Source organism: Apiospora aurea (genome assembly GCF_038362705.1).
Source record: "Apiospora aurea strain CBS 24483 chromosome Unknown utg000009l_segment0_segment0, whole genome shotgun sequence".
Lineage (NCBI taxonomy): Eukaryota > Fungi > Ascomycota > Sordariomycetes > Amphisphaeriales > Apiosporaceae > Apiospora > Apiospora aurea.
Genome location: NW_027117396.1, coordinates 1,169,527 through 1,188,024, shown reverse-complemented (window position 1 = coordinate 1,188,024; position 18,498 = coordinate 1,169,527). Strand labels below are relative to the sequence as shown.

General features: G+C 53.6%; 7 protein-coding genes across 7 annotated transcripts; 3 read left to right on the top strand and 4 right to left on the bottom strand.

The window, feature by feature from the left end:
* Positions 1 to 327: 327 nt before the first annotated feature.
* Positions 328 to 6,902, bottom strand: PG986_013482 (uncharacterized protein; the record flags this gene model as incomplete). The annotated part of the gene is made up of 2 exons (XM_066849704.1): positions 328 to 595; positions 691 to 6,902. 2 exons carry the CDS (start codon positions 6,900 to 6,902, stop codon positions 328 to 330), a joined length of 6,480 nt encoding a protein of 2,159 aa, XP_066693847.1.
* Positions 6,903 to 7,995: 1,093 nt separating this feature from the next.
* PG986_013481 (cytochrome protein) lies at positions 7,996 to 8,410 on the bottom strand (the record flags this gene model as incomplete). The annotated part of the gene is made up of 5 exons (XM_066849703.1): positions 7,996 to 8,049; positions 8,104 to 8,152; positions 8,207 to 8,272; positions 8,330 to 8,346; positions 8,408 to 8,410. The coding sequence occupies 5 exons, from the start codon at positions 8,408 to 8,410 to the stop codon at positions 7,996 to 7,998; spliced, it is 189 nt and encodes a 62-aa protein (XP_066693846.1).
* Positions 8,411 to 9,014: 604 nt separating this feature from the next.
* On the top strand, positions 9,015 to 9,626 carry PG986_013480 (Partner of Y14 and mago; the record flags this gene model as incomplete). The annotated part of the gene is made up of 1 exon (XM_066849702.1): positions 9,015 to 9,626. The coding sequence occupies one exon, from the start codon at positions 9,015 to 9,017 to the stop codon at positions 9,624 to 9,626; it is 612 nt and encodes a 203-aa protein (XP_066693845.1).
* Positions 9,627 to 10,521: 895 nt separating this feature from the next.
* PG986_013479 (uncharacterized protein) lies at positions 10,522 to 13,076 on the top strand (the record flags this gene model as incomplete). Its single annotated transcript, XM_066849701.1, has 6 exons — positions 10,522 to 10,983; positions 11,077 to 11,244; positions 11,307 to 11,339; positions 11,403 to 11,776; positions 11,836 to 12,063; positions 12,116 to 13,076. 6 exons carry the CDS (start codon positions 10,522 to 10,524, stop codon positions 13,074 to 13,076), a joined length of 2,226 nt encoding a protein of 741 aa, XP_066693844.1.
* A 168-nt stretch (positions 13,077 to 13,244) lies between these two features.
* PG986_013478 (uncharacterized protein) lies at positions 13,245 to 14,229 on the top strand (the record flags this gene model as incomplete). The annotated part of the gene is made up of 4 exons (XM_066849700.1): positions 13,245 to 13,608; positions 13,682 to 13,770; positions 13,829 to 14,011; positions 14,128 to 14,229. 4 exons carry the CDS (start codon positions 13,245 to 13,247, stop codon positions 14,227 to 14,229), a joined length of 738 nt encoding a protein of 245 aa, XP_066693843.1.
* Positions 14,230 to 14,533: 304 nt separating this feature from the next.
* Positions 14,534 to 16,122, bottom strand: PG986_013477 (uridine nucleosidase protein; the record flags this gene model as incomplete). Its single annotated transcript, XM_066849699.1, has 3 exons — positions 14,534 to 14,882; positions 15,020 to 15,762; positions 16,075 to 16,122. 3 exons carry the CDS (start codon positions 16,120 to 16,122, stop codon positions 14,534 to 14,536), a joined length of 1,140 nt encoding a protein of 379 aa, XP_066693842.1.
* A 723-nt stretch (positions 16,123 to 16,845) lies between these two features.
* Positions 16,846 to 18,376, bottom strand: PG986_013476 (uncharacterized protein; the record flags this gene model as incomplete). Its single annotated transcript, XM_066849698.1, has 2 exons — positions 16,846 to 18,313; positions 18,369 to 18,376. The coding sequence occupies 2 exons, from the start codon at positions 18,374 to 18,376 to the stop codon at positions 16,846 to 16,848; spliced, it is 1,476 nt and encodes a 491-aa protein (XP_066693841.1).
* Between the last annotated feature and the right edge of the window lie 122 nt (positions 18,377 to 18,498).

Here is an 18,498-nt window from a genome sequence, read left to right as displayed (position 1 = left end):
AGTATACATGAATAGACGCCACTAAGCATGAACGAACTGGCGATCCCCGGCAAACATCTGCACAAGAGAAAGCAATCAAACGCTATGGTATCCTTCGGAAACTATGCTGTCGTCGACTCATCGCTTGCATTCCTCACGATGCCACCATGCATATAAGCTAGATGGGTCAATCCAGAATAGGTGCTCAATTGGTTCAATCCATCACATTCATTCATTTCCGACAACTCTCAAGTGTGTTTTTCCCCTTCCTGGACATCCTCGGGCTCGTGTTGAGCCACATAACATAATCATGAATGTCAAGCAACGTGGGAATCGAGGGAATGCCGATTAAATAGTTTCCCAGCCACCATTGTTGATATCCGCCTCCAGCTTGCGACTGATGAAACTCGGTACGCCGTGGCCGAGCCACATGGCGCGGATCATGGAGTCGTAGCGGCGCTGGTTGAGGAAGAGCTGGCGGCCGTGACGGAGGCCGACGTCCACCTCTCCATACTTGTCTATATAGGGTGCATTGCTGAAACTGCCACTCCTGCGATGCAGGTAGAAGATGGCGCACTTGCGGATGTTGATGAAGATTCCCATATTGCGCTGGCACCTGTTCACAAAGTGCTGTTAGTCGAGCTCTGGCTTGACGACTCTTGTGCATACACCATTCGAGTGCTGGAGGGAGGACGGGAGGTTATTACTTACTTGAATAGCATGTGTTGTTGTGCACCCCCGATCTTCTTGGAGGGCTTATCTCCGGGGCCAGGCTCCTTGTAGTCCATAATACAACACATGGTCTGCCCACAAAAGATGTCGCCGCACATGAGGCAAACGATCGGGTCAGCGAGGTCTCTACCCGTCTTGGGGCAACGACGACGAGCGCACTCTTCGATCAAGGTGTCGAAGTTCTTGGGGAGACCGATCAGCTCAAATATACCCGGGTGACTGACCTGAGCGGACGAGGGCAGATGATGTGGGGCTTCGAGGCTGTTGTCGATGGGGAGGTGCGGTCGGAAGGCAATCTGGTGCTTGATCCAGCCTTGGGCAAGCCTCTTCATCTGCTTCGGCCAGCCGTAGTTGGTTCCAAGAGGTGTCAGGGCAGTGCACATCTCGTCAAAGGACGGGAGACGCATCGCAGCGGTCAGGCGCGAGAGCTCATCCAGCTCAGGGGCTGTAGGGACATAGCTGTTGAGATCCACACCAAAGTGGATGTGGAGGAGGATGGCCGTCTTTCGCAAGAAAACCAGAACGTATCGCTGAACGAAGACGTAGAAGTTGGATAAGCTCTCGAAAGACGGCTGGTCAAAGCCCATGTTTGGTAAATCATCAGACAACTCGGGATCTTCGCAGTTGCTGTTAATGCCAGCCAGGGTGACGGCATGGCAAAAGTTGGCAAAGTTGTTCAAGGCTGTATCCTCGGTAGATCGGTTGCCCAAGTGCTCGAGCCATTTGCCAATCGGGATGTTGCGTGAGATGTTGTACACCACCTTGACAATCTCAGCGAAATAACACAAACGAACAAGGTCGGTGATGTCAATGTTGTGAGCAGCGGCGACGCCAAAGACGCACTCGCACATAAAGATGAAAGGGTCTTGGCTCAGCAAGGGTGGGTAGTCCTCGGTGGGTTGTCGGCTGCTCGACGAATCCCTTCCGAAGTACTCAGATATGAACAGTTGGCAGTGTTGCCGTTCGCTGTCTTTTCTGAAGTCGGCCTCCATTCGATTATCTCCCCCGTTACGAAGGCCGCCGATGGAAATGTAGGATGAAGTCGTTTCCGACAGGATGCGTAATTGTATCAATGCTTGTTCGGGGATCTTCTCGATCAGGGTCATGCCGTACTGAGCCTCGAGCCCACGCTGTTGGATCTCGGTAGCCGAGATAGAATAGCCCACCGTACGGGCCATCGCTCCCCCGCCCACAAGCTCATCGTCCTTGTCCTCGCCATCGGGGCCCGCATATAGTTTGTTGTTTCGTAGAGTATCCCGCAAGCGCCGGTAGGCAGACATGAGCTCTTTTTCGCTATTCTGCGCATCCGAGGGGCTTCCCGAGCGCACGCTAGACTCTGGGGTCGCCACGGAAGGAAATGCATCACTAAAGGGGGTGCTGACAGACACAGATGGTGGGCGGCTGACGTTCCATGAATCCATGACTAACTGGGCTGATCCCTCGACTAAACTGTCTGGCATCGCGGAACGAACGTAGTCTGCAAAGGCATGCTGCAACGAACCACGAAGTCGGGGGCCCATGTGAGAGATGATACCCATGTGATAATCAAGGAACGATGCAAAGCCGTCTTGAGACTGCAACGCGCCAGGATAAGACTCTTCCTTGCCATCCCAGGAGATCGGTAGGAACGCGTTACCCAGCGCTTTACATAGGGGACACACGAACTCCAAGCGCTCGAGAGACTCTGGGTGGTGCCGTGCTATTTGGTGCACATGGCGCCGTGCCGTTGCCTCGGTATACATCTCGAAGCAACTGAAGTGCATTATATGCCCGCACGAAACAGCTACTGGGCCAGGCCGAGAAAGTTTGGCAGGGACCCCCTTTCCAAGTCCCTGCTTCTCAGTGACAAATGTTTCTCCGGCAGCATTGATTTTCTCAATGGCAACGCGATTCTCGTGGGCCAGACCGAACGGACGTATGTCTTCGGCTGAACGATCCAGGTTTTCCGGGGTTTGTGCGGCTTCCCTCACAAAATCTGCATCCTGAAAATCGGTCTGCCGCAAGATATGGCTTTCCATGAACAGACCGAAAGTGCCATAGAGCCGGCCATCATCTGTATCTTCTTGGCACAGAATGCAGGTGCCACGAGGGTATTTCCAAAAGTTCTTCCGCTCTTCGACTGTCTGCTCATCGCCCATATCGTCCAGGTCTTCATCGCCCCAATCAATGTCACCCTGCAGCTCGAGAAAGCTCTTTTGCTGCTGTTGGAACTGTGCCATGACTTTGGCTTGTCGATCCAGGGCCGCTTTCTTTTTCTTCTCGCGCTCTTCTTCGGCGAAATTAGCACTGGCGGGTGAGGCTGTATCGATCCTGTCAATGGGTATGCCCAGGCGGGTGTAGGCAGTGTCGAAGTGAACAGGAAGCTTTTGTCTCATCCTCTTGAGTATAAGATTTATCTTAGGATGGCAGGCCTTGAGTTCCTCCTTGGCCGACATCAGTTCGAGGAGAGAGACGATCGTCTTTGCTGCTGGGGCTTCGGGCATGAAGTTGCTTCGCCCTTGGCTTGTGAGAGCTCTGTAGACGAAAGATTCCTCTGTTGGCCCATTGTGGTCGGCCGTCTTATCTTCTGAGATAGCTATCAAGACGAGATGCAGAACAACCTGGACAAAAGTCTCTACTCGGGTGTAAGGGACCTTGGGTGTGAACTTGGTTGCGACGAGCGGATACAACAAGGAGTAGTATACGATCTGAGCAAACATGCCTGTGCTGGTAAATGCGGCCAACTTGATGAACGCGCCGGATTCGATAGGTTGCAGATGCGGCTCGTAAACAACATCTTCGACCGGCTTGTTGGATTTCTTAGAAATCCAGTTTCGATAAGCAGCCTCGGACTCTTCCCGTTGGTTCTTGTTGTAATGTGCTATGTATGGGTCAATGTTTTCGATGTATTGGGGCTTCAACTCGAACGTGCCATTGTCCGACACACCCTCCGGCGCCTTGAAGGTGGCCACTTCGTCCAGGACCTGCTGGAAGTCTTCCTGCTCATGGAACTTGTCTGGAAGTTTGGTGCAGACCTCGTTGAAAGACAAAGGTTTGAAGCAGAGAACATGAGAAATATCACGGCGCATGGCCATCAGTTGCATCTCACGTTCGTCTTGGGTGATGAGTGAGGTCCTATCACTGAGCAGGACGATCAGCAGATGGATCATATCCTCGATAACATCCAAGTGTTGTGTTTCGTCCTGCGCAGAAGAGCATTGCTCAAAGAACCCCTTGGCCCAGTTGTCCATGCCAAATCGATCGACAATGGATGCGAGAACCCTGCTTGGGTCGCAAATGGCCAGGGCCGTTTGGAGCAAAAAAATGTCACGGTGATGGGTAACGTTTCGATGGAGGATATTACGGTAGGTAATAGCTTGATGCCGTAGACTTATGCCGTTGCGCACCCACATCCCCGCCTTGATCTGTGCAAGCCAAACGCAGACTCGCAAGGGATAATCAAAGGCGGCCATCAGATAGTCTTCAGGTCCGTATTCCCGCCTTGGCAAGGTCTTGCGGCCCATTGTTTTGGGCTTCATCTTGAGCTCTTGGGAAGTAAAGCTGAGGACCGAGGCGAGCTCTTGAGCGGACATATCCTTGCCGCACTCGATAAGCCATGATAGCGTATAATGAAGGGCATGGTGGAAACTGATGGGCTGCTCTTCCACGACGAATTTGACAACATCGAACTTCGTGGATTCTCCCGCGAATTCAAAATCGGTAAGAGTCTTGAACCTGATCTCGTCCTTGACCTCGGCTTGGGTGAAGCGGGCACGCTCTGCGCCAATCGAGTTGACGACAACGCTCTTAGCCGTAAGTCGGATAGCTCGCGGAATGCATTGCAAGTCGTGATCAGGTACTTTACGGAAAGAATCTGCGAGCATCCGACACAACTGGTTCATTTCTCGTGTCATTAGAGACGCTCCGATCCAGCTGTCGGTTTCATATTCGACGTGTTCGCCGACTGCCCTGACATTGGGACATATACCCTGATGGAGTTTGACTAAATCAAGGAACTGGAGTAGGTATCGTTCTTCTGTCCTCATGCGTTCTTGTACGTGAGGTGAACTGAACAGGTACCTCATGTCCACATAGAAATGATACATACGGCGGTTCGTAACTGATCCTGTATCAAATCCGAGGACGGCACTTGATGATACATCCCAAGGGTGACCAACCTGCCTGGTCGTCAGGAATGTATACAAAATGGCCATCAGTGTGGTGAGGAAGTTGCCTCTTTCGACAACCTCGGCAGTGATAGATGGGGCAGTCAGCATTTGTAAAGAGATGTTGATGATCGAATGGTCTGGCTCGCGGTCTCCAATAAGATATAGTTGAGCAAGAGTGGTGTACAGAGCAGCAAACCGCAGTCCAAGGATACGCTTAAACTCGGGAATGGTAACGACCGTCGAAATGTAGAGGGCACGCAAGTCGTTCCGTACTTTTTTCCACAGCCGCAAGTCGAACAAGATCAACCAATCCAGGCGGACCCTTTCAAAAACATCTTCATATGGCCGGCTATCAGCGTTTTCCAAGTACGCAGCTGGCGTCTCAACCCAATACCTTCCAGGCCTGGGTGGATCTACCTTGTCTGCCTTGGCATGTCCGGGAGTCTTGGGCACCTCAAGATTTACCTTCGCGTATACCGTTGGTGCTATCAGAGGCTCGGCAGTATCTGAATCAGAGGGTGTTAAATCTCGGTCTCTCGCATTTCGCCTTGGGACCGGGGGCGGAGGTGGCGGTGGCGGGTATCCAGCAATCGTGGCTTCTTCTTCTTCCAGAGCCTCCCCTATTGGGCCTTGCCTCCAGTCGGACATGTTCACATCTCCAGCGGCTCCGGCGCCGGCATCTATCATCATGACATCTCCATCGTCCTCATCGTCACTGATATCATTGTCTTCTTCGGCACTCGGCGGAGTCTGGCCATCATCGTCGTCGTCGTCTGAGTCGTCAAGGAGGGCTGCCAGATTTCTCGGCATAGCCGTAATACCAACAGGCAAGGTACCGGTCGCGTCGGCGAAAGCCATCATCCTGGCACGCGTCACGAACAACCGTGCGGTTTCTCGCTGGTAGTGCTGGTACTCAATCTTCTCCTCGTCCTCGATACTGATGTTGGTCAAGCTTGCATGAATGGCAGGACTACCTTTCCGCCATGGCATTAAAAGCTCTTCGCAAACAATCTGACGGAGGATGCTCCCATCTCCCCCAACAGAGCAGCCGGCAATGTCATTCAACCAGCTCACCATCGAGCCGCACATCTGTTCTCGGAAGGTGTCCCGAGACGACCGGATGGTGACGGTAACTTTGATCTGCTCCAATATCCTAGCAACATCTAAAAGGTGCGAAATGTCACGATGATACATGAGGATACTACGGCCCATGTTGTCCGTTTCGTGGGCTCTTTGATATCCATCGGCCGACGACATGCGACAGGCCCTGGCCACCTGTTCCTGTACTTCTACAACAGTGTGTTTCTCGTCATTCCAGAGGATGACGGAGAATTCTCCCGGAGATTCTATATCACCGCCGCAGTATGTCGAATTCAATCGTGACATCTTCTCGTCCTGCTCGATCGAGGTTTTGGTCTTGGGCTGCCTGAGCTGCTCAGGCGAACATGACACGACGTCGCATATAAAGTCAATAGCCCTAGCGATCGTCATGCGAATGTTGTTCAACAGGGGCTCGGGCAGGCCTGCTGCCTCTTTGCCCTTCCCCTTGGCCTGGCCTTCGCGTTCGGTGTGGATTGTACAGTATAGCGGTCGCTTCCAGGCCTCGGGGTCCCCGCAGTCACAGCAACCACTATTGCCGGGCGATATGCTGATGCGAACCATGTGGCCCCTGTGATCTGTGGAATCAAAGCACTTGCTGCAGAGGCAGCATGTTTCGTCGGCACCGCAGGTCTTGCACGAGTAGGTGGCCTCGCCGGCGCGGAAAATGTGGCCGCATGCCTTGCCCCTCGCGGCTTCTGTATACTCAGCACCTTCTATTGCCCCCTGGGCCTCGCTGAGTTTCAGGCCGCCAGTGCTGGGCAGCTTGCCGTCGGGAAACAGCAGGCGCATGTACTCGGGCTTGCCTCCAGCCATAGACCAGAAGAGGTTGGACAGGAGGTCGCGGGAGGCGGCATCGGTGTATCGGTAGCCATGTCGCTGCGGAAGCTCTATCAGGTGCTGACAGAGCTGCAGCTCTTGTGTAGACATATTAGCCGTGTCCATGGCTAGGGAGGGGACCTGGTCGGTCGCATGTGACGTCGGCAGCTTGGGGATCTCGAATTCAAAGTCGACAGTATTCTTAAGCCGCCTCTTGGCTTATGCAAAGACGGCGCGGCGCGTACAGGTCGAATCGAGCCGATTAATTGCAGGTTTGGTGGTAACGAAGAGGGAGAAAATGACGAGTAGGTGACGTGACGTCGATATACCTACTGCATGTGGTGTTCAACTTTCTGGTGGTTAGTGCTGGCACATTGGGGGAGGGTTCAGCTTGGATCAGGCCGTTCCAAAGCCCAGCGTTGGTGGGGGTTTGACTCGCTGGGTTGGGTTGCTGCGGACGGGGAAGTTACTTGCGCTACAATCCTCCTTACATAAGGTAGGTGCCTCTTATCCAGGCATTTGTCATGCACTGCGACTGACTCTACCAATACTCCATATACCTAGCGTACGTACGGCCTTGACCCTGGTGCTCTTATGTTTCATCGCGAATATCTGTTTTATTTTCCTGCTCAACGACGAACGGCGGCCTTTGGCTAAAGTACATAAGGTGGACATGACCAGGCACCATCTTATCGATACCTTCCTTATACCAGTAGCATGCCTCAAAATCAAATATGCACGAGGAATCAAGACTCAACATTGAAAGCAACATCGATGTCTGTCATTAGGTTGCCAACAATATGAAGGGAGAAAGGTGAAACAGAAAGCAAAAGGCGGTGTTGACAATGCGATAAGTAGATTGTATCCTCCGTGTCAGTGGATATATGTACATACTATCCTTTAGCTACTTCATACCGCCGCTCAATGAACTGGATGCTTTGTCCAAGAAGTGAGGCCGTGACTGTGCCTTATAGCATATGACCAATTGGCCCGATTGTGTGAACAAGCAAGGCTCGAACAAGTCTGGCAGGAGATGGATGTTATATCACAAATGAGGCTTGCAGCATGTGGTGTCCAACCAGACCCATTGCGTAAGTAATTCAATGTTTTCGCAGAGGCGTGTCGTTTTGTCGTTCTATAGGGTACAACTGTACAGACGGGGGCTGGATTGCATCCTCCCGTAGTTGCCTCGCAACTTTCTCCGGACTCTTGTCTGCGTCTATTCGTCCTCAGCCTCCTGGACGTACTTGTGTCGGATGTCCTTCCATTGGCGCTGCGGAATTGTCAGCTATCATGTCCTGAGATGGGGCGGGCGTGTGTCACTTACGCCACGGTTCATGCTGTCCCAGACCTTGTCCATGCCTTGGTTGTAGACCCTGTTATACCGTTAATTCCCTGTTGCGACTCTTGCCTGCACTCGATATACATACAGCTCGAAGCCGAAGCCGGCGGCGAACACGGTACCCAGCATCTGCCAGTTGCGGGAGAAGAGGGCGCTGCGATTGTAGTGTTAGGCTGCGTTGTCGTCGTGCTCGGGAGATCGTTGGACTAACTTGTAGATGGGCTTGACCTGTTTGCGCGATTAGTCTTGTCTCCCCGAGTAAGCAGTCCGGAGTGTTTTGGTGGCGTACCATTTTGACGGAGATGTATAATCGCACTCTATTGCGGGAGAATGGACGGCCGTGTGGTCGGTAGGTAGGGTGTCAATGGCGACTCAATTGACTGGATTTGGTAGAGTGTGGAATCGTGGTTGAGAATCAATGAGGCTCCGACGACTCCTTGGGAATTTCCAAGGTCTTGGTGATGGCCGGCTTTTGATTGGCTACAGCTTGCCGGATCCACCACGACAGGCTCTAATAAGTCCTAAGCGGCTGGCTGGGCTTTTGGTCACACTGCAAATGCCCGAATGCCCGACCTTCCGTCCTTCAGCCCTTTCTCCGATTTGACGGCACCTGCGAGCAGTCAGATAAGGTGGGCTGCTGCGCTTCAGTGTCCGTCTATTCCCTTTATCGACCCCTCCAAGCCCTCCAAAGGGTCTACACGGCTCGGTTCCCTGGGAAGCACATACGACTGCCTTGTGCCGGATTATACAGTAGCTTGGGGTGAAGTTTATTCGTTCCTTTCATTATTTTCATTCGCAATCGATCTGGTAACTTAATCTTTTCCCACCAATTTTCTTGGGGCGGCCCCGAAATCGCATTGAGAGCTTGAGCATCGCCCCCCACCCCCAACATCACGATGCCTTCAGAACCTGCCAAGCCGTCCACCTCGGGTATCGTCACCGACGAGGTCAGTGGCGAGCGTCAAATTCCAGAATCAGTACGCCCAGACGGAAGTACTCGAAAAGCGATCAAAATCAAGCCCGGGTACCGACCTCCCGAGGATGTTGAGCTCTACAAAAATCGTACCGCCGAGTCGTTCCGCAACCGTGGAAAGGGCGGAATCCCTGGCACGGAGGGCCTGAAAGAACAAAAAGTCGAGCTGCCCTCCGCGGCTAGCAATAAAAATGCCAAGCGAAGGGAGGCGCGGAAAAAGGCCAAGGCAACTGACGACACAAATGATGCCACTGGCGACAAAGCAAAGGGTGCTGCTCAGAGCAAACCAGAGGAGGTCGATCCCGAGCTCGAGAAGGAGAAGAAGGCTCGCAATCTAAAAAAGAAGCTGAAGCAAGCCAAGGATCTACAGAACAAGAAGGAGGGAGGCGAGTCCCTTCTGCCCGAACAAATTGCCAAAGTCATCAAGATCAACGAGCTTATTCGCGAGCTTGAAGCGCTTGGCTTCGATGCCGATGGCGAGGCGAAGGTTAAAGGGGAAGACGGAGTTGAGAAGCAGCAGGAGGAACAGGGATGAGCTGCACGTTCTCCGATTACCGTTTGAGGCGTGAGGGTTACAAGCCGCGGGCTCTAGTGTAAACATCAACCCTATGAGCTCGCGGCTGTGCCGGAGCGCCAACATCATCCTCCAATGTCTGATATGCCACAATCGCCCTTGGATTCCGAGTCTGATTCAAATTCGCGGCTATATAGTCAAGGAGCACATGCCACACATCCGACATGCTCCGGGACAACTTGGTGGCCCATATTGATTCGCGAAGTGATCACAGCGGCATATTCGGCGGAGATGAGGCCAGACTCAAAGGCGGGCGATAGCTGGGTAGCGATCGGGGTCCAAATCGATGAGAGGGTGCATTGCCAAGACTCGTCATTCTGCAGTCCCAATGGAACGGCCCCCGATGTCCCTGGCTTGATATATATCCCATGTTCAGATGAAACTGGACTTTCTCAAAGGAGGCCCAAGATGAAGAATTTGCCAGCATTTTGGGGTAGTACGCAGAAAGACTGTAGATATCTTGTTGAATGTGAGATGTTACTTCACCGAATTCTTGGCTGTTGAATTGTTTTAATGGTCCTGTAGCTGCATGCATGATCTCACGGGGCATCGAAGTTTCGTAACATCGCCACATCAGGCACCGCGTTTCATCCCTTTCCCCTTTAACTTGTGCCTGAAGCGATGCCCTTGCTTTTCGCTTGGTTGGCAGTACCGACGGGAGGAACAGAGTTTCGCAGGCGCTTCTGGTTCGCGTTTATCTGGCGTGGATGCGGGGCGAGGATCAGTCGGACAATATCAGAATTACGCGACCCGCTGCGAGGCCTTACACGCCACAAATTCGCCTTTCGAGGACGATCTCAACCAACCATTCCAACCCGATATTTCGTCACGCATGTTTCCCTTTTGTCCTCCAACAATGGCACTTCCAGCGCCAGATAACACTCGGGCTAGGCTGAGGCGAGAAATTTGCGATGTAGTCGATGCCATTGGCTCCGTCGACAACTGCAACGTCTTGGCGACAATAGATAAACCCGAAACATGCACTTCACCTCCAGAACTCAAGCAGAGGCTTCGTGACGCGCTCACGGTGTGGTTCTCGTTGGGCGCTGCCGCCGGGTTGCGCGCGCATAGCCTAGTCTACGATTTTGGAGATTACCAAAGTGGCCAGGCTCTTGCTCTGAGCGCACTTTCGCCTGGTGGGGAAACCACCCAGTTCCATTGTCTTCGGAGCGTGGCTGAGGAAATCAACTGTGAGGTTTTCCTAATCAAGTTGAAGAGAAAAGATACCGGCGTCGAAGACTTGGGATACGACGAATCGACAATGCTCGAGGAAACTGAGTTCTATGAGGACGACGAGGACGAGTATGAGAGCCAACCTGTACGTTTATTCATAATAAGTCTAGACCTGGTAAACAAGCTAAGATTCCGTGGTCTACAACAGAGTCCTGGCGTGACGTATGACATTACGGAGAGGATCTGGACCGCCGAAGTATTAGTCGACTGGCGGGGTGGTTTCAAACCAGACGAGTATCCCCTCGAAAGGGACGTTATAGTTCAAGATGAATTCGATATGGATGCATATGATGACGATGTTGACGAGGAATCGGAAGGTGTCTGGGAGGGACATTATCAAAATACTGTAAGTCAACGACTTGGTCCATGGAAACGTGGATTTGTTGACTTTTGACATGGGACACCTAGGTTCGCGGCTTCAGCAGATGGTTCACATCTACGGTAAGTAGCTCAGAGCAACCCCAACCTCAGTCCATTATCCATTCATGTTAATGCCCTTCCTAGGCTGCACTCATCATACCCAAGGCTTCCTTGCTCGAGTTCTTGTGTGAGTTGTCTCTCCACGACGACCGAAGCTCGTCCGTCTCGCAGCTGGTTTGCTATATGGCAGGCAAATGCAGCGATCTAGGGAACGGTCAACGCCATATCCACGATCTATTTGAGCTCTGTACAAATCTATCGACCAGTCCTAACCAGCTACGAGCACTGAACGAGGGGACCATCACGGAGGTGCTTCAATTAGCCATCCGTTACAGCCACGCACGGCTGTTCGACCTGATAAGCTCTAATATCGCGATTACGGTGTCGCCATCGTTCTTCACTTGGGCTGGTGTCCATCTTCAAAACGTGCGATGGCCGCTGGGGGCACTAATACTTGCGTAAGTACTTCCGTCATCTTAGCAGCCGTTGGTACAGGCGGTATTAATGACAATCGCAGAATGCGCCGGGCGCTCTCTGTCTCACGTCGATGTGGTGACTGGTATACCTGCATTGTTGGCCTCAAAACTTCGGAGACTGGGGCCCCTGACGAGCTGCAAGAATTTGCACAAGTTGCTCTGAGCCAGGCGGCCCGTCTATGCTCGGAGAGCGAGGTATACGAAGGAGACGGAGAGACTCTCGTGTTTATTGCCTGCCGATACAAGGATTTCACTTGGCTATCGAACGAGTACGTGCTTAAGTGCCTTACTAAACGCATTTGCAACAACTAACAAGACTAGGGTTGCCCCTATTGTACGTCGAAGGGCCGTGGATTTTGCCTTTTCTGCGATCTTTTGCTGGTCACTCTATAATGCGGCGATCCAGAAAGAGTTGCCGCAAGAAGAATCCCTTGAGCTGTTACGGGGCTTGGTGGCCACCATTCGCGAGTCGCTTGATATCCTACAGCTGGTAAGCGTGCCGGTCTACTGTCAAAGAACACAGCAGGCAGTTACCACCAAGGGTATGCCTTTACCGCCGCCACCTGTCTCGAGCGACACTCTCATCCATCTAATTCGGCTCATGGTTGCCATCAATTCGGAGGATGATGTGCAAAGCTTTCTTTCCAAGATCGAGGAGCAAGTCGGACTCGTGGATTGTAGGGACCTCACTAGCCTCTATATCCCCTTCGTCGACGACTTGCTAGCCCTAGCAGAGGCGCAATCAGCAGATCTGAGGAGCTCTGTTTATGCTAGCCTCGCTCGCGAAATCGTCATGGAATACTGGCAGCAACAATATGTGGGATCGGGATCGCCGCCTCAACCTCAGGCACAAGCACAAGCACAAGCACTCGTTCAGTTGAGCATGCTGTTGCTGCATTGCGGGTGTCCATTTTGCCGGGATATACATAGATTCTTCTTTGAGAGTCCCCATGTGTCACAGGCCGTCTTTGGGGGTGAGGTTTCAGACGGTGCGGGGCTAATGCACTTGAGTGCGGCGGTCAAGCAGTGTACTGGTGTCTGCGATTATCATGTAGAGCATCAAGGGGAATACTGCAAATGGATGCTCACCAAGCGAGGCTATCTGCCTCCGGAGGGGCAAAGCAGTCGTGTGCAATCCGCACGAGCAGCCTTAAGCAAGGCCAACCAGCTACGGCTATCTTTGGCACTTGGTGAGCAACTATATGGACAGCTTATGGGCGTGAGTCCGCCCTCGCTGGCCCCTTCTTTGGGGGCCAACAGACTGCACCCTATCCACATTTAGTAGCATCCGATGCCCGAACCCCCGCCTCCGCCGGCACATGCCATCCGATCTGACTCCGCATCCTCCTCTTGGGCACTTCGGCTATTTCTGGAGGTGACATGAGCACGTAATTTCCCCCCCGATTACTGGATCCATTTCCCATTTCCTGGGCTATCTCGCTTCGACAACATGGGCTCAACTTCAGGCATTCCTGGTCTGCTGTATGCTAGCAGCAAGATATCACGACCCGACATCCTTGACGAGAAAACCTTCTTTGAGTGGTACGATGAGGAGCACATACCCGAGTTGATACAAACCAGAGGGTTCGATTCTGCGTTCCGGCTCGTCGACAGCAATCCGGGCTCAGAAAGGCCCTATCTGGCTGTCTATCCGACCAAGGACTTCTCATTCTTCCACTCGGATGAGTTCGAGAGCATGAAGTCGCTGCAGAGCGACAAGCTGCCTGGAACCGGCGCTACCGCAGAAGTCATGGATTCCGTGTCGAGGTTTGACAAGCTGGTTCAAGTCTATGACCCAACCAAGAAAGGGCCAGGTAGGTCTGGCTGGCCTAATCGATCCTCTTGGCAGGAGGCCGTCATCAACCGGGCGATGCTAACGACAAGAAGGACATACCAAGTGCATCGTCTCTGCACAGATGAAGTCCGCCTCTGGCCCTGCCGCCGAGGAGGACATTGACGCATGGTACCGCGCAGAGGTAAGCAGAAACCATACAAGCCAGTTGGTGTGGCCGCCCGCTCATAGACACCTTGCAGCACCTCGGGCTCATTGCCAAAAGCGAGGGGTACCTCCGAACCACCAGATACAAGCTTGCCTTCTCTGCGCATCTCCCACCCCCTGCGGAGGAGGAAGCCAAACCGCCAGTCTGGTTGTCACTTCACGAGTTCGAGACTGAGACCGTCGATCCGGGCAAGCTGCGTGAGCTGACAAAAACGGACGTAAGTTCAAGATCACGAAATACATCATGAAGCCCGGCAAAAGAGAGTGGCATCGGCCCGCCACTGGCCCTGTAAATTCGTTAGCCTACAACTCTTGCTGACCTTGATACCTATAGTGGACCGACAAGATCCATGAAACAACCGAGGGAATCATCAGCATCTACAAGCTTGCTAAGGGTTTTGGTACCCAGGACCTGTTCCATGGGGTTGAGATGTAATTTCATCATGAGTACCCACAAACGTAGTGAAATATAATACAACCTGGGCGCGCGTCTGCATTAACTAAAGAAGTATGCAACTGTGCTACCGGACATATGACCGCGTTTATTTGGAGCCCTTCCATATAAGCCAAGAGTATTCACACGCGGCGAAGTATAGCCTTGATTCGTGTGCACAAAGCTGGTTCGTACTGAGTATTTGACTTGATTCTAACTGCGAAAGAGCAGCAACGTATCTGTGTCATATCCGGCTTGCGCTGATCTAGTCTTTCCCAAACTGCATCCGATATTCTAAGCGCTTCCTTCACTTAGAACCGTTCAGAGCCTTGGCATTCACCTCATCAGCCCTGGAAACGCACTCCTCGATGACCTTCCAGAACATGGCAATATCCAGCCCTCTCGGTATCCGCACGCCTTCCTTGCCAGGCTCGAGCAGAGTGGCGACCGTCTGCCCGGTCTTGGCGCCCTTGAGCGCGTCTTCCAAGCTGCCCTCGGTCTCGACCTTGACGTGGAACCGCTCGTGTCGGCACTCACCTGCTGCGCTCTTGGGGTCGAAGTCGTAGAAGGGGATCTCCCACTCCGTGCCGATCAAGGCAATTGCCACGGCGAGGGGATCATGCAGTGGTGGGCCTTCCACGATACCGAATGCATCTCTGTTCTTGGGATTAGTGCCATTGCCTTTCTCATGCGACCAGCAAGGGTAGACTGGAAGATAAAAAAGAAGATGAAAACCAACAAGAAGAAGGAGAGAAAAAAAGGGAGAGCGGGGAAAGAGAAAAGGCAAACGAACCTATAGGTGCCCGCAAAGAAATTCAGGAGTTCCACCAGCATAACCCGGAGGTCCGTCTTACCGCGGCCCTCCTTGACGCCCGCGTCGGGACCGTACAGCAGCAGCTCGTTGACCTCCTGCGTCGCGAGCACGAGGTGGGTCAGGTCGAGCGGGATCAGCGTGGTCTTGGCGGCGAGGACGGGGTTCTCGAACAGGGAGGCGGCGGCCTCGGGGTCGATGAGGATGTTGAACTCGGCCCAGGGCGTGTAGTTGCCAATGCGCTCCTTGCCGTCGACCTTGCCGAGCACGGCGGGGGTGAAGCCGCCGCCGATCGACCCGCCCATGATGCTGAGCCCCCGGATGTGCGCCGCGAGGTCCGGGTGCTTCAGGAACAGGGCGCCCACGTTGGTGAGCCCGCCCGTCGCCACCAGGAAGGCGGTGCCCGGCTCCGTCGCCCGCAACGCCGCGGCCATGGCGTCGACGGCCGAGACCGAGCGGTCCGCGGCCGTCTGCGGGCGCGGCAGCAGTTCCGTCCCGTCCAGCCCGGACTCGCCGTGGATGTCGGTCGGCGCGTGGATCGGGGCGCGCTCGAGGGCGTGGGCGGCGCCCGGGTAGACCGTCACCTCATGCTGCTTGCCGATGGCGGCGAGCACCGAGAGGGCGTTGTTGGTGGTTTTGTCCAGGCTGGCGTTCCCGTGCACGGTGCTGATGTTCAGCAGCTTCAGCCCGGGATGATATGCGGCTAGCAAAATGGCGAATGTGTCCTGTAGGTTGGGTTAGCGAGTGCTTGCGCGGCCGAGTCATGCGACGGTGTTCCCCGACGACCCCAATCTCCAACCTCGGATCCGATCTTTTGGGCAGAAAAGAAGGTTTGGACAGCTCGGCTGTCATGCCCGTCATGCTGCCTCTGCCGAGGTCGTCCCAACTTTTGGCATGTTAAGTAGTCGCTTGGGCAGTGACAGCCGCCGCCGCCGCCGCCCAGCACTGTAGACCAGTGGCATTTCGTATGCGGTCCCCCTTTTGACCCCAGGAGGAAACCATGCTGTAATGTTATACGAAAGGCTGAAGGAACTCACATCATGGCCAGGATCACAGTCCAACCAGACCGGTACCGGAGCTGACATGTTGTTCTGCGGAGATTTGCGAATATGCTTTCTCTCGATATGAGAGCAAACAACGTCCCGGCTGGTTTACAGGAAGACGAGCTTAAAGTTCAAGGTTCAGAACGAAAGAGAGACAGTCAGTCTGATGGGAGCAGTGCCTCGTCTGTTACGGCTATGGCTGGGAACTTGTCCACATTTCCATCTGTATTACAGCTCATAGTACAGCTGCGGGACCAGTGAGTGAACCGTCGGGAGCCTTAGAGCGGAGTGGACCTGGCCGAGACACCGATCAGGTTACAAGCATTGCCGATCGTGGAATCCCGAACACAGCCCCCCGAGACGATCCTGTGGTGTCGCCCAATATTGCAAAAGACGGTAACAACATGGGATGGAAACCTGGTCGAGGCCAAAAGTGCATTAAATTTGCTACTCTCATAATACTAGTGGCTACCCAGGATACAGTAAGCAGGGACGCAATGAGACGAGACATTCAGCGGTTACGATGCAACGCTTCTTGATCTACTCGAGACCACGGCGCAATTAGTACATCGGTGCCTGTCGTTAGTAACGGTAGACAAGTCACATCCGTCGGCAGTGGTGCATTCTGTAATGGAGTCTCTATCTTGCAAATGGCCACCGCAAGTCTTGGGCTCAGACAGGGCGGCCGAGACAAGACCATAGGCACGACCATCTCAAATGTGTAACCAACTTGGCAGAGTGAACAAGAGGTAACAGAGACAATAGTTACTTGCCAGCAGTCTTCCGCTGTTCAAGCACTCGCATGACGTCGGCGACGTTGTTGGCATCTCCCTTTCGCTTCTTGCCTCCCCTCTTCCGCTTCGCCTTACCATCTCCGCCCTCCTTGCCGTCCTTGCCATCGCCTTCATTCCCCCATTCTGATAGCTCGACCTTTGAATCGTCAAGGTCAGCCTCATCCTCGAACCGGCTCATGCCGAAGCCCATGTCCATATCCTCGGCGTCGCGATCCACGTTTTGTAACATCTTGCGATGGCGTTCTGCCTTGGCTCTGGCCTCTTCGTCGTCCTCGTCTGCCGGCTTCGGTATTGCCTTGAGGGCTGCCGCCCTCTTGAATGCAGCAGCAATCGCTGGGTCCGACATAGACGGCGCTTGAAGTGCCTCGGAGGAGACAAGCTTCGTCTTCGAGTCCTTGAAGTAGTTTCGTGGTACGGATGCCGCAGCTGGGCGGGGAGGTGGAGGCATCGCGGCCTGGTCTACCCGTTCCGCGGGCGTAGCGGTATCCTTTGTGACCTCTCCTTCATCCTCGTCGCTGTCTTCGTCCGAATCGCCGCCAAGGCCGGCTAGGGGGTCGTAGTCATCACCCACGTCGTCAAAGATGTCAACCTCCTTTTCTTCCTCTTCAGGCTTCGGTTTGTAGATATCAGGCACCTCCATGCCTAACGGTTTGGCGTCCTTATCGGGCATCATTGCCTCGCGTGCCCTCGCCTCACTTTCGGCTTGCTCCTGTGGTTGGATCTTGCGAACCTTGCGCTTCTCGTGTCCATCTTCGTCAACCACGATTAGTACCTCCCTCCCCTTGCTGTCTCTCTCTATCCTGGAAGAGCCCGGATCGGGCTTGTCCCCAATCTTCTTGAACTTGTCGCCAAGGGCGGATTTCTTCTTGGCGTTGGCAGCATCTCTTGCAGCTTTTAGTTCGGCCAAGATCATGTCTCTCGTCCGCTTCTGCCCAGGTTTCAGCCCTCCCGTGGCAAAATGGCCTTTCTTCGCCTCTTTCTCTCGTGCGATAGCCTCGACTTTGGTAGACTCAAGCTCTTCAAATGCTTCGTCGACATCTTCCTCTTCGGCTTCCTCTTCCTCTTTGTCGTCGGGTTCTGGCTCCTTTTCGTCTCCCCCGTAAACATTCTCGCCTTTGCGAACTCGCTCCAGTAATTTGAAATCTAAGCCTTTGACCAAGTGAGTGCTGGAAAGATCGCCGCCGGCAATCTCGAAGCGTAGTCTGTCGAAGGTCTCCTCGTCTATCTCGTCCTTCTTTAGAGATTCCTCCAGCGCCTTGATGCGCACAGCTCTGGAGTCTGCCTCTTCGTCCTCTCTCGCTTTCGTTCGATCCACATAGCCGGCTGCGAGCTTGCTGCCTTTCGGGGCGGATGTCCTGTGCTTCTTTTGCGGTTTATCGGCTTGGTTTCTTTCAGCTAGCTGTCGCTGGAAATCGTTTCGGCTAAACCCTACAGAGCGACTACTCAGAGGTTAGTAGAATAGATCGCAAACAAAAGAACCTGGGTGCATCGTACGGTGTCATCGGAATGCTGGATTTCTGCCGGGAGCCAAGCGCAAGGGAGCGCGCCGGCGTGGATTCATTGTTGTCCGTTGTTGGTTGGGGGTGTTTCCTCCAACAAGACGCCTAAATTGCTCGTTGTTCAT